Genomic DNA, 15,153 nt, shown 5'->3' with positions numbered 1-15,153 from the left:
GATTCTCAGATGACTAAATCATTAGGGTTTATAGCCAGGATGCTTATTAAGTTTCCTTCCGGCCATTTGTGCTTGTCCACCCCCGTATTTTCACCCTTAGAACCTTATGAGAGTACAGCTTCCCTCAGTTATTCTGAGTGACTTGTTCTGAGCTCACATTCAGGCTGCAATATGAGATACTGTCAAATTGCATTTGAATACCTTGGAGGGGAGGAAGTTTTCTCAGGTTGTCACATTGTTTTTATTAAGTACAGAATAATATAGGTAGATGCTAAGAACTTGACTAATTTGATCCTAGACATTCACTCTTACAATTTTTATTTTAATGCTTAGGAAGAACATTTTCTATATAAAAATTCAGTTCTTTAAAAAACGAAAATTTATTACGCAGTTACCACATGCAGCACAATGTGCTGAAAGATACTAAGATGAATAGGCCACTGTCCCATTCCTCAGAGAGCCTCATAATCTATTGAAAAAGAGGGAGACAAAAGCTTATTTATAATGATATAAAGTACAATTATTGAGATGTGTCAGGAGTGACTTCTGAAAGAAGATTTACCTGTGCCGAGTCTTCGAGGAGGAGTAGGAGTTAGTTATACCAAGTGGGAATGAGTGGAGGGGTGGTACTCCAGGCTAGGAGACAGCGTGAATGAAGGCTTAGAGTCTCAAAGCAGTGGCTTATGCCTGTAATCCCAGCACTTAGGGAGGCTGAGGCAGGCAGATCATCTGAGGTCAGAAGTTTGAGACCAGCCTGACCAACATGGTGAAAACCCATCTCTACTAAAAATACAACAATTAGCCAGACGTGGTGGCGGGCACCTGTAATGCCAGCTACTCGGGAGGCTGAGGCAGGAGAATCGCCTGAACCTGGGAGATGGAGGTTTAGATGAGCTGTAATTGGAATATTGCACTCCAGTCTGTGCGACAAACCAAATTCTGTCTAAAAAAAAAAGAAAAAAAAATATCAAAGCGATCCCAGCTGTACTAGGAACAAATCCTTTGGAGAAAAAGCTAGAGGGGCCCATGGATGGTGGAGAGCTATTTTTGTCTTTTTAAGGACTTTGGTCTTTATCCTGAAGGATATTTGAAACCCTTCAGGGTTTGTAACAGGAGCATGAGCATATTCATGTTGCTAACAGATTACTGTGCTAAGAGGAAGATGAATCAGTGGGAGGCAAGGTGGAGGTTCTAAGAACAGTTAAGGGAGTGGTTCCCATGAAGAGGATGAAACTCTGAAGGGGTTACAGGAAAAGAGAGGAGAGGATGAATTTAAATAATGGTAAAAGGTAAAATATTTAGTTTGATTGAATTTGAGGTTAGAATGTAGAAGAGATAAAGATGCCTGGTAGAAAGATGATAGCAGATAAGAGAGAGCTCAGGAAAGAGGAGCCATTTTAGGAAGATTAGGTGATTTTGGAAGACATCAGGAGCTGGTAGGATGTCTTAGTAAAAAAGTCCAACAGGCAGCAGACCACCAGTCTACATCAGAGGAGAGTGCTGGAGGGCTGGATTGGAGAGAAGGATTCGAGGAATCATCAGCATACATGTGGCAATTATGGGAAATTATGTAGGGCAGGGGAGAGCAGGGTAACACTTGTAAATTTAAGGGCACAGTAAGGAGATGTGTGCAGAGATCTGAGAGTAATGCCTGTGACTGATCTAGTGTCACGTGTGCTCAGAGAAGAAGGTACATTGCCTTCAGTGGGTTGAAGGGTAAATGGGAGATTAATAAGTGAAGTATTTGAGTTTCAAGGACTATCTATACCTTTCAGTACATTAGAATCAAGCTGGAGGGAACCTGGAGTCAGGAGAGGCATTTTTTAGGGTGGGAAAGATGTACATTGAGTTTACAAACTAAGGGGAAAGCACCTGGAAGAGGGGAGGAGGGAGATTAAAGACAAAGTCCAGAAGAAGTGGGTGGCTGGACATGGTGGGAGGGCACTCTGGGAGGGCTGAAACTGGAGGAAAGATGAGGAAGAGTGCAGACAAGTATCTTAAGTTTGTAGGACATTGAGTGATATCATGTCTAATATCCTCAGTTTTCTTGATGAACATTATTCCGTAAGACAATGTTATTTACTAAGAGTGGGGAAAAGGATGGAGAATAATCATTCAGGAAAGTAGGATGTACCCAAGGATAAATAGAAGGCTTGGTAAGTATTATTGAAGGCCCACCAGACTTTCCGATTTGAGTTTTTATTGAATATTTTTCTCTAACATCTTCAGATGCCCAGAAAAAGGAGCAGAAAATTTACATTATAGTGAAGTGAGGATAGTGGTTTTTTCTAACATTTTATTATATAAATTTTCAAATATGCAAAAAAGAAGAATAATTTTACAGTGAACACCCATATGCCCATCACCTTCTTTCTACAATCAACATTTTACTTGCTTTACCACGTATCTTTCAAGATGATATTTGAAATTAATGTTTTATTATGGGCATTGCCAACATATGTGAAAATAGAGGGAATAATATAATGAGCCCTCATATGTTCATCATCTAGTTTCAACAGTTATTAATTATGGCTAATATTATTTCCTATAACCATCTGTCTCTTGTCACATTCTTCACTAGATTATTTAAAAGCAAATGGAATTTTGTTGAGTGGATTTGTTAGAAGCATAGGAATACAGCATAATCACAGGCCCTGGAGCAAGAGTTGTTTCGTGATCAAACATGGAAACCCAGGTTGGCAGAGAAGGGCATGGGGCCAGGAGGGGACTGATAAGCTAGAATAAAATGGAAGGATCAAGGGGCTTAAAATTATGAATGAGGTAAAGAACAAGAGTGTGGGCCAAGCATGGTGGCTCATGCCTGTAATCCCAGCACTTTGGGAGGCCAAGGTGGGAGGATCACCTGAGGTCAGAAGTTTGAGACCAGCCTGGCCAACATGGTGAAACCCTGTCTTCTCTAAAAATACAAAAATTAGCTGGGCATGGCAGCACATGCCTGTAATTCCAGCTACTCAGGAGACTGAGACAGGAGAATCACTGAAACCCAGGAGGCAGAGGTTGCAGTGAGCCAAGATTGTGCCACTGCACTTCAGACTGGGCAACAGAGTGAGACTCCATCTCAAACAAACAAACAAAAAAAACCCAAGAATAGGAGTGTCTTAAGTGAGAGGGGGAGGGAAGCGGGAGGAACTGGGAGGAAGTTGTGATCAGAGAGTAGAAAGTAAAGTGCAAAGTGGAGCAGTTCCCAGTGAAGAAAAAAGGATTAGGGTATGGCTGAGGGGATGGGTGGCAAAAGTGGAGGGACAGCAAAGGTTACTGGAAGTGAAGAGAACAAGGATGTGGAGATAGTGTGGCCAAGAGACAAGGGCAAGGGTAGGAACCAGACTGCCTGGGCACAAGTCCTGGCTCTGCCACTTACCACCTGTGTGACCTTGAAGAAATTACTTACAGGCTCTGTGCCTTAGCATCCTCATCTATAAAATGGGGATAATAATAGAGCCAACCTCACAAGGTATTGGGAGGATTAAGTGAATTATTTAAACATATAAATTGTGTTAGAACAGTGCCTGGCACATCATAAACACACCAAAAAATGCTAGCTATTATCATCCAAGAGTTTCACCTTGATAGTGAAGTCAGCAAGGCTGGTGGCAGGATTTGTGGTGGAGAATGCTACAGGGATGGGCTTATGGGGAAGGAGAGAATACCATAGGGGCTTATGGTTTGTGCAGTGGCAAGGGCTAATTGGGATATGATATACTGTTTGTCTTCAAAATTTCAAACAAAACCAATAGGAACTACCTTTGTTATGGAAGTATGGTAAAAAATTATTCTTTTAATTAGTTCACCTTGAGATTTGAGGTTGCCTTTAAATTTTCATGAGGATTCTTCTAGTATAATTTGTTTTCTAATTTTTTAAAGAGTAAGTCAGAGTTTTAAGAAATTCTAGGCTGGGCGCGGTGGTTCACACTGGTAATCCCAGCACTTTGGGAGGCCGAGCTGGGCAGATCACAAGGTCAAGAGACTGAGACCATCCTGGCCAACATGGTGAAACCCTTCTCTACTAAAAATACAAAAATTAGCTGGCCATGGTAGCACGTGCCTGTAGTCCCAGCTACTTGGGAGGCTGAGGCAGGAGAATCGCTTGAACCCGGGCGGCGGAGGTTGCTCCCGGAGGTGAGCCGAGATTGCACCACTGCACTCCAGCCTGGGTGACAGAGCAAGACTCCGTCTCAAAAAAGAAAAAAAAATTCTAATACAAGATTTATGTATAAAGACAGATTGTTAAAACACAGCTTTTACAGTGAATTGGCAAAGGTCTTCATTAATTTGCAGTTCTTCAAAGGCATACATTGTTCTCTTTTAAAGATAAATCATTTCAGAAGTACACTGTCTATAGCCAGATGCATTATACCTCAGTTTTTATGAGACTTCTTTCTGGAGATTGTTTAAAGAAGAAAAGAAAAAAACACCCCACACAGCACTATTTAAAGCTTCCAGGATATTTGTCTGTAAATATGTTTCTAAATTTAATTAAATTGAAACACGCCTCAAATGAAACATTTTTTGTTTTCTCTCAAACAGCATTCTAAATCCGTCAAACCGTTAGGTGGTGGAGTTACTCGTTTGCTGAAACCATAGCTTTGAAAGCCCAAAGGCTGACTGGGTTTATGAGTTTAAAAGAAAATGTGTTTTACTTCTTATTCATAATGAGGACAGAAACATTTATTGAATAACTACTGTTATCCTTTATTTACATTTTCTCATTTGGTTCTTACAACAGCCCAGTTGTGAGCCTCTTTGCACTCTTGATGAAAATATTTAGCATACTGCTGATTTAATTGTCTGTCTTCCTCACAAGGCTGTGAGCTTCCTGAGAAAGGAGACTGTGTCTTGTTCAAATCTGTTTCTCCAGGACCTATATCACTTACTGACTATTCAAAGTTAAGAGCTAGGTTCAAATTCTGTCCCAGTCACTTAACTTAGTGCCTGATATATAGGAGGTACTCAATTTACAGTAATAGCTTTTAACATTATTTTATTACTTTGTATGATTACTTCTAAGAAGGCATCAAATGTTTTTGAATGAATGAATCTTTTACATTTGGGAAATTACTAGAATTCTTTAGGTTTTCATCTTCTCACTTCTTTTTTGCTTTTGAGATGGAGTCTGCTCTGTCGCCCAGGCTGGAGTGCAGTGGTGTGATCTCAGCTCACTGCAGCCTCTGCGTCCTGGGTTCAAGCAATTCTCCTGTCTCAGCCTCCTGAGTAGCTGGGACTACAGATGTCCACCACCATGCCTGGCTAATTTTTGTATTTTTAGTACAGATGAGGTTTCCCCATATTGGTCAGGCTGGTCTCGAACTCCTGACCTCATGTGATCCACCGCCTCGGCCTCCAAAGTCCTGGGATTACAGGCGTGAGCCACCGCGCACGGCCTTCATCTTCTCACTTCTAATGTTAGAGTGTTAACCTAGAGAGCCGCAGGGCTATTGGAAATCTGTGAAATGTGGAAACTATGAAATATACTGGTGAAATTGTACTTTCTCTTTTTTTGTGTTAATGCATTCATGGGGTACAAGTGCAATTCTGTTGCGTGCATTGACATTAGAGTGTTAGCCTAGAGAGCCACATGGCTATTGGAAATCTGTGAAATGTGGAAACGATGAAATATACTTACTGGTGAAATTGCACTTTCTCTTCTTTATGTTAATGCATTCATGGGGTACAAGTGCAATTCTGTTACATGCATTGATTGCATAGTGATTCTGTCAGAGCTTTTAGGATACCCATCACTCGTAATAACATACATTGTACCCCATTACATAATTTCTCATAATCCACCCCTCCACTCCCTTCTTTATCCAACTGTGAAACCTCAGTCCTAGGCATAGTGTTTGATGCACAGTAAACATTCGTTATATGTTGAATGGTGAGCACCAAAGCAAAACTTGCCATTCTACTACTGTTAACAGGTAAATCTTTTTTTTTTACAACTTTTGTTTTAGATATAGGGGGTGCACGTGCAGGTTTGTTACATGTGAATATTGCATGATGCTGAGGTTTGGAGTACAGATCCCGTCACCCAGGTAGTGAGCATAGTACCCGATAGGTAGTTTTTTAACCCAGCCACCCCAGTTCCCTCTACCCTGGTAGTCCACAGTGTCTATTGTTTCCATATTTATGTCCATGTGTGCTCAATGTGTGACAGGTAAATCTTAAACAGCACTGGACAATCTATTTGGAATATCACTTATATCTGGGCAAACTGGATACCTATAGAAACTCAAATAGAGTGTATAAGCTATAATTTAAGGTGTCAGAGTTCTGGGCTACACTTGTAATTAATTGAAATATGGTTTCAGGTAAAACATGGATACTCCAAGAGAGTCTGGTGCACACTAATAGGAAAGACATTATATTATTTTCGGAGTCAAGAAGATAAGGTATGTATGTATTTTTAATATGCCAATTGAAGTAACTTTTTGTGTGTTAGAGCTTAAACTTTTCCTTTTCTCTCTTCTCTTACTTTGTAAAACTTCAGAATCTTTATGAGGTTGAAATTTGGTATAATTTGGTGCAACTGAGATAATCACACAAAGGTCTATCACCTATACCTACAAGGGTCTTGATTCTTAATTACAAGCCTTAGCAACTTTTAATTAATGCATCTTCTAAGACCTAGAACAGTCTTCTTCTATTCCCTCCCCACAACCATCAGTTTCTCATATTTTCCCAGGTTCTTACAGACCAGATAAGGTTGATAGAAGGAAGCAGCAAGTTAGGAAAGAAAACCTAAAAAGGAAAAGAATCTAGTTCTGTCCCAGGCCCTCAAATTCCCGAATACCACTTATCTACCCATCCATCTGCCTGTTTATATTCTGTTTATTAATGTTTAAACTAATCCCCTCCACAAAAGAATCTGAATTATTTTTAATTTCAGAATAAAAAGATGGGGTATCTACCCAAAGGTAAAATGCATGCCCAGTCATCGTTATGGGTATTCTGTGTCACCTTTGGATAACTGAAACTATAAAAATTGAACCAACATGGGCCACGAGTACTTGTATAATATAATGATGTCCTCTCCTCTGAAGAGCAGCCTGTGACTGTTACTGTGTTAACGAGACTAAACTTCTTGATCTAGTGACCACGTGGGACAGTTAGTATTTCTCCTTCCCTTTTAATAGACTACACTCTCAGGTCTGACCAGCTGTATTTAAAATACATGCCGTTATACTGAGTATTGCTAATGGGGTAGAGATTAACGCAGTACAGCCATTAAAAACAATGCTGAGGCCAGGCATGATGGCTCATGCCTGTAATCCCAGCACTTTGGGAGGCCAAGAGGTGGGAGGATCATTTGAGCCCAGGAGTTTGAGACCAGCCTGGACAACATAGCGGGACCCTGTCTCTACAAAAAATTCAAAAATTAGCTGAGTGTGGTAGTGTGTGCCTGTAGTCCCAACTACTAGGGAGACCAAGGTTGGAGGATCACTTGAGCCCAGAAGGTGGAGGTCACAGTGAGCTGTGATTCGCACCATTGGATTCCAGGCTGGGCGACAGAATGAGACCCTGTCTCAAAATAAATAAATAAATAAATAAATAAATAAATAAATAATCTCTGAAGTAGTGTGGGAAAATGCTGACATACAAATGCTACCCAAATATGTACAATACAAAATCGTACACTCAATGTAATCCTGACTCGTCAATCAGGAAAACAGAAGCCACTGTATGTGTTACGGGTGTAAAAGATCTAATGCCACCCTAGGCAACATAGCAAAACCTTGTCTCTACTAAAAAAAAAAAAAAAAATTAGCCAGGCATGGTGATGCATGCTTGTAGTCCTGGGTACTTGGGAGACTAAGGCAGGAGGATTGCTTGAGCCCAGGAGATAGAGGCTGCAGTGAGCTGTGATCACACCACTGCATTCCAGCCTGGGCAACAGTGAGACCCTATCTCAAAAAAAAAAAAAAAAAAAGTTTTAATATAGAATTGTGGACATACATAAATTTTAGAGAAGTTTTATAACTTACATAACTTTTAGAAAAGTTGTATGGGGGTGGTAAAAGTTAGGGAAACTGCCAATGAAGGTCAGAGAAGACAACAGTGAAGATTTCTGGCCAAAGGACTGAAGGCAGCTGGTCCTCGAGGCTTCACTGGGAAGCTTCAGTGAATCTCACATGAGCCCCGACATCCAGCCGCTATAGTCCCAGGAGAATAACAACTCTTCTACCCTCTCCTTCTAAACTTCAAGTAGATTCTCTCACAGGAAACTCTAACTGGGAACCATAACAGGGAAGGAGGTTCTGGCAAATACAGTTCCCAATTTCTCTGTAATTATGAGATCTTAGAGGATGGTGATTGGAAGGCCAAGTTTATAAATCTCAGTCTGACACATCTAAATAAAAACAAACAGAGCAGATAGAAAAAGAACTATACCAAAATGTTGAATAATTATCTGTGATCACAGTAATATGGATGGTTTCTTTCTTTTTTAAATCCTTTCCATACTTACCAAGTTTCTCTAATAAGCATGTGTTTTTATAAATAGAAAAATAATTTAATAAAAATGGATAGCATTGATCACAGAAGAAACAAGTCAGAAGAATGGATACATGAACAGAAATCCATTATAACCACTGGAAAAGTATTGAGAATATATGTGAATCATTATAGGCCTACTTCATTTTTTGCTATAAATATTTCCAAAAGAATTTGCTTTTAATCTGTATCAATGTCTTTTTTAATTAAATCAAAATATTTGAAACCACTAGGTCTGTTTGCTGCTTATCAAGGCATGGTGCATCCTTTGGTAAAATGAATAACCATCTTTAAATATTGGGGTGGATGAAACCTAGATTTTCATATGATTGTGCCTAAAGCACACAATTAGGTTAGTATTGTTATGTATTGTCATAGTATTAATAGAATTTGTTGTCTTCATCCTATTTTTAAAAGCTTGCTTTTTAGGAGAGGCGAAATTTTACCTCTACTTTCTTAGGGTTTTTGGCAGGCCTGAGAATTAAATTCACATTAAGACAGATTACAGGAGAAAACATATACATTTATTTAATGTAAGTTTTACATCACACAGGAGCCCTCCTAAGGCAATGAAGACTCAAAGACATAAAGGTGAACACTTATACACCGAACCGGACAAAGTGTAGTAAATTGTGAAAATGTGACAAGGCAAAGAGACTTGGGCTGGGGTAGTTACTTGGGTGAAGTGAGGAAGAAGATAAGATAAAGTTTAAAAAGGGTTGTTTGTATAACTTTCCCCAGGCCTCAGCTTCCCATCTTGACAAGAAGCTTACTTTCCTTCTGGTAAAGGGAGGATATCTTTCATATAGGCTTTATGAAAGGCAGGTTCCCTCCTGCCTTTGGGAAGAAAAGGCAGAGGGTCAGAACACCCTTCTTGCACCTGCTGCTTTTAAAAATGCCTTTAGTTCAAAATAACCCTTATGCCAAAGTGATATCTTTTGGGGTGGCAGATTCTGCCACCCTTCAGCTTTTGCTCTGAGTGAAATGACAAACCACTGGAGGGCTTTGAGCGGAACAGGGACACGATCTTGCCTGTGTCTAACAGGCACACTCCGACTGCTGATTAAGAATAGACCAGAGGGAATAAGGAGGAGATGCATTAGGAGCCATTGCAGTAATCCAGGTGAGAGGGGATTGTAGTTTAGTGGTGCTGTGGATGTGTGAGAGGTGACCAGATTCTAGATGGATTCTGAAAGTCTTGCTGACAGGATTTATTGCCTGAAAAGTCAGTATGAGAGACCACAATGATGCCAAGGTTTTGGGTGTTAATAGCTATTAATAGAAAAGTAACATTGCCAACAACTTGAGATGGGGAAGACTGGGCAGAGCAGGTTGTCAAGGAGGACTTACCAAGGTAAGTCTGAAATGCTGTTAAGTTTGAGATGCTATCCAACATCTAAGTAGAGTTAGTGAGTCTGGAGTTATAAATTTGGGAGTAGCTAACATATGCTGGTATTAAAGCCATGAGCTTAGATGAGGTCACCCAGACAGTGAGCATAGATGGAAGAAGGGCTCGAGCACTGAGCCCTGAAACTTAGCATGTAAATGTGTGATGTAAATATCCTTGTAGTTAGAATGAACTTTTTCAAAACTCCAATTGCAAAATTGGCCAAATATTTTAGAAGTTGTAAATCTGGTGCAGACCATGTATTTTCCTGGAATAAAGGTACTAAATTAGAGCAAAAGTTTTACAACAGATAGGCCAAATATTCAACACACCAGATATAGTTGGTTTTGTCAGTAAAAGCTTAGATAAAATTTAATATAAATTGGCTTTAGGAAGTTGTTCTTACCCTTCAGATGGAGAAATCCATGGTATTGTTTTGTGATATAGTACGTTAACAAAGAGCCTTGGAATGCTCCTCATTTACTGGCATTTGGGATGATAGTTCATTTTGTACTACCTATCTAATCTTGTTATTTTTTCTAGGAACAATATTTTTCTTTTTAATGAACAGTTTTGAGACTATGTATACACTTGTCCTTTTGATCCAATAACTTAATCAAATCGCTGATCAATTCTGTGGGATAAAAAAGTCAAATGACTGTTTTGGTGAATTATGACTAGTTGCTTAACTAAATAATGGGTCATTTTGAAGCAGCCTCATTGTCTGGGGTAAATACCAAAGTTCTTGTTCTCACGGCCAAGGAGATCTAGGTCATGGACACACACAGACCGAGTGAATTTAGAGCAGGAGTTTAGTAGATAGTGCAAAAGGAAAGAACAGCTCTCCATCACAGAGAAGGGTCCCGAGTGGGTTGCCAAGTTGTAGTAAAAATGTCAGGGTTTTTATAAATGGGCTAGCGAGGAGGGAGCTTGTAAGGAGGGGATATCTCATCCTCCTGATGGTTTAGTTGGAACTAGGTGTGCTATCTTTACAGAGCAGAGTTTTTTTAATTGGCTCTGTCTCATTCCCTAACCACGTAGGCTGACTGTTTCTTTGTCCTGCTTATCTGGGAGGGAGAGTTTCTGTGTTTGTTCCCATCTTCTTGCAGCTGTAGGCACCCCCTGTAGTCTGCTTTTAGCTTCCCTATCTTAGTGTGTCCAAAGGGAAAAGAATGTGCTTATTAAGGCCCACTGTTTTATTGGGGGGCCCATTGTACAAATGTGGAGTTTGGTAATTACCCAGGAGACCTTCCCCACTCCTTCTGTGCGGAAGTTGTCTTATCTGTGTTTCACTGTCTGCTCTTTCAGGCTGCTTGTTGTTAGAAGAGAAGTGATTTCCTTGAACTGCCTGGGGTTAGAAAAGGAGCTATCTTTGAGCTGCTTTTTTTAAAAGGAAAGTTTTCTGCTGGGGACTCACTTCACCCTGTCTATCTAAATAATTTCTTTCTGCCTCCTATAACAATTTTAGTACAGCTGAATCATCTGAACTACTGCATAGAAGTAGCATCTTGCTTTTTCCTCAAAAGTTAAATCTCTAATATGTATATGGTTACTTTTAGGCTCTTTGGTTGTTGCCACTACTTTTGTTACACTGTGGATAATCAAATTGCCTCTAGGCCATTTTTAAAAAGGTATGTTATGCTGGTGCGGTGGCTCATGCTTGTGATCCCAGCACTTTGGGAGGCTGAGGCAGGAGGATTCTTTGAGCCCAGGAGTTTGAGACTGGCCTGGGCAATGTAGCAAGACCCTATCTCCAAAAAAAAATTATTTTTTTTAATTAGCTGGGCATGGTGGCATGTGCCTGTAGTGCTAGCTATTTGCAAGGCTGAGATGGAAGGATCCCTGAAGCCCAGGAGTTCAAGGTTACAGTGAGGTTACTGATTGCACCACTGCACTCCAGCCTAGGAGACAGAGGGAGACCCAACCCTGTCTCAAAAAAAAAAAAAAAGGAAAATAAAAAATAAAATAAAAATTTTAAAGGTATGCTTTATAAATTTAAAAATGAAAAGGACTATGAAACATTTTAGTAGGAAAAGATTTAGAAAATGCCTTCCTCACAATTACTAACATTTACTTTAGTTTCCTTTAGGTCAGATCAAACTTTGGGAGGCTAAAGTGGAAGAGGTTGACAGATCTTGTGATTCAGATGAAGATTATGAAGCCAGTGGACGTAGTCTGTTATCCACACATTATACTATCGTTATCCATCCCAAAGACCAAGGTCCGACTTACCTCCTAATTGGATCCAAGCATGAAAAGGTATTCAAAGACTTATTGGTTGATTTAGAATGATGTAGACTAATATTATTCAGATATTGGTAATAATTATCAAATCAATTTAATGGAAATAAGGAAGAAAATTTTGCTATAGACTTTCAGCTCTGTTTTCAGATATTCTTTACCTCCCTGGAAATGAGCCTTGTTCAAATATGTCATTTTCTAATCCTGTTGGTAAGAGTGGTATCAAGGCTGAAATTAGTGCGTGGAAGTGGAGGGCTAAAGGAACTTACGTTAAAAATGTGGGTCTCTCAGATTGAACATTTTTTGGTAAATCTAAGGACTCTGTTTTATATTTTTGACTAATTTTTAATAAAATTTGGGCTTAGATACAGGTAAAAATTAATTACTTTATGTATTATATGTACATGTAGTCATTTGTGATAAAGGAGGTATCACAAATTAATGGGGAAGTAATATATCATTCAATACATATGATTATGTATTTATTATATATTGAGGAAATTGGCTACTTAGGAAACATTAGTTTTTCATCTCATACAGATAGCAAAATAATTTCCAGATGAATTTAAAGAGTTAAAAGAATTCAATGAGATTATTTTTTAAAAAGGCCTTTATCTGATTTCTGAATCAGAAGTACTTTCTTTTTTTTTATTATTATTATTATACTTTAGGTTTTAGGGTACATGTGCGCAATGTGCAGGTTAGTTACCTATGTATACATGTGCCATGCTGGTGCGCTACACCCACTAACTCGTCATCTAGCATTAGGTATATCTCCCAATGCTATCCCTCCCCACACCCCACAACAGTCCCCAGAGTGTGATGTTCCCCTTCCTGTGTCCATGTGTTCTCGTTGTTCAATTCCCATCTGTGAGTGAGACTATGCGGTGTTTGGTTTTTTGTTCTTGCGATAGTTTACTGAGAATGATGATTTCCAATTTCATCCATGTCCCTACAAAGGACATGAACTCTTCCTTTTTTATGGCTGCATAGTATTCCATGGTGTATATGTGCCACATTTTCTTAATCCAGTCTATCATTGTTGGACATTTGGGTTGGTTCCAAGTCTTTGCTATTGTGAATAATGCCGCAATAAACATACGTGTGCATGTGTCTTTATAGCAGCATGATTTATAGTCCTTTGGGTATATACCCAGTAATGGGATGGCTGGGTCGAATGGAATTTCTAGTTCTAGATCCCTGAGGAATCGCCACACTGACTTCCACAAGGGTTGAACTAGTTTACAGTCCCACCAACAGTGTAAAAGTGTTCCTATTTCTCCACATCCTCTCCAGCACCTGTTGTTTCCTGACTTTTTAATGATTGCCATTCTAACTGGTGTGAGATGGTATCTCATTGTGGTTTTGATTTGCATTTCTCTGATGGCCAGTGATGGTGAGCATTTTTTCATGTGTTTTTTGGCTGCATAAATGTCTTCTTTTGAGAAGTGTCTGTTCATGTCCTTCACCCACTTTTTGATGGGGTTGTTTGTTTTTTTCTTGTGAATTTGTTTGAGTTCATTGTAGATTCTGGATATTAGCCCTTTGTCAGATGAGTAGGTTGCGAAAATTTTCTCCCATTTTGTAGGTTGCCTGTTCACTCTGATGGTAGTTTCTTTGGCTGTGCAGAAGCTCTTTAGTTTAATTAGATCCCATTTGTCAATTTTGGCTTTAGAGATATAGATCAATGGAACAGAACAGAGCCCTCAGAAATAATGCCGCATATCTACAACTGTCTGATCTTTGACAAACCTGAGAAAAACAAGCAATGGGGAAAGGATTCCCTATTTAATAAATGGTGCTGGGAAAACTGGCTAGCCATATGTAGAAAGCTGAAACTGGATCCCTTCCTTACACCTTATACAAAAATCAATTCAAGATGGATTAAAGACTTAAACGTTGGACCTAAAACCATAAAAACCCTAGAAGAAAACCTAGGCATTACCATCCAGGACATAGGCATGGGCAAGGACTTCATGTCTAAAACACCAAAAGCAATGGCAACAGAAGTACTTTCTAAGAAAACAAAAAGGCGGGCCAGGTGTGGTGGCTCACGTCTGTAATCCCAGCACTTTGGGAGGCTGAGGCGGGTGGATCAGAAGGTCAGGAGATCAAGACCATCTTGGCCAACATGGTGAAACTCTGTCTCTACTAAAATACAAAAATTAGCCAGGTGAGGTGGCGTGTGCCTGTAATCCCAGCTACTTGGGAGGCTGAGGCAGGGGAATCACTTGAACCTGGGAGGCAGAGGTTGCAGTGAGCTGAGATCGCACCACTGCACTCCAGCCTGGCGACAGAGCAAGACTCCGTCTCAAAAAAAAAAAAAAAAAGAACGAAAACAAAAAGGCAGTGTAAGAAAACAGAGTGCAAATGGTTGATAGATTTGACTATACAAAATTGAAATAATTCTTTATGTCAAATATTATCATAAATATGACTAAAAAGATAATACAGAAAACAAAATATTTCATGGATGGCTACTGTATCCTTAACATATACACAACACTTTATAGATTATTATTGTTACTATTGATCATTGTTTTTGAGTACATGTATCAGGCCAAGTGCTAAGTATATCTCTTCTTCATCCTTCCAATTACCCTCTGTGGGAGGTGACCTTATTCCCATTTGTAGATGGAAAGACTGAAGCACTTTCCTGTGGTCACACATCTGGCAAGAGGCAGAGTTGATATTAGACCCCTATCTCTAACCACAGAGCCTGTGTTCCTGAACACTTGCCTCTGCTACGTCTCATTTGATTTGAAAAGGACTATGTTTCTAGTAGAAAAATGGAAAGAGGGCCTGATGAACAACTTACTGAGGAATTTAATGGCTAATGGATGCCTACACTCATCTGTAATCAAAGATACGCACATTTAAAAATGATAAAGCTTTTATTGTCTCTGAGATTATCAAAGATTTAAAAAATTATGCTAGTGAAGCTATGAGGAGGGAAGCACTCCTATACACCACTGGTGGGAATAGAAATTAGTGTAAATGCTTTGGAAAGTACTTTG

At 39.5% G+C, this 15,153-nt stretch overlaps 1 protein-coding gene across 4 annotated transcripts in view; it reads left to right on the top strand.

Annotated features, from left to right (window-relative positions):
- PLEKHH2 (pleckstrin homology, MyTH4 and FERM domain containing H2) overlaps positions 1-15,153 on the top strand; it is a 130,099-nt gene that overhangs the window by 74,903 nt on the left and 40,043 nt on the right. For all 4 annotated transcript variants that reach the window (XR_010123107.1, XM_063648774.1, XM_054475166.2 and 1 more), the window contains exons 16-17: positions 6,327-6,407; positions 11,975-12,154. Coding sequence is in view for 3 of the 4 variants with exons in the window: in XM_063648774.1 (XP_063504844.1) it covers positions 6,327-6,407; positions 11,975-12,154 (261 nt within the window). In the remaining variant the exon portion in view is untranslated. The remainder of the gene's footprint in view (positions 1-6,326; positions 6,408-11,974; positions 12,155-15,153) is intronic.

The sequence above is a fragment of the Pongo pygmaeus genome, chromosome 12, assembly GCF_028885625.2.
Source record: "Pongo pygmaeus isolate AG05252 chromosome 12, NHGRI_mPonPyg2-v2.0_pri, whole genome shotgun sequence".
Taxonomy (NCBI): Eukaryota; Metazoa; Chordata; class Mammalia; order Primates; family Hominidae; genus Pongo; species Pongo pygmaeus.
This window is presented reverse-complemented; position numbering and strand designations above follow the sequence as displayed.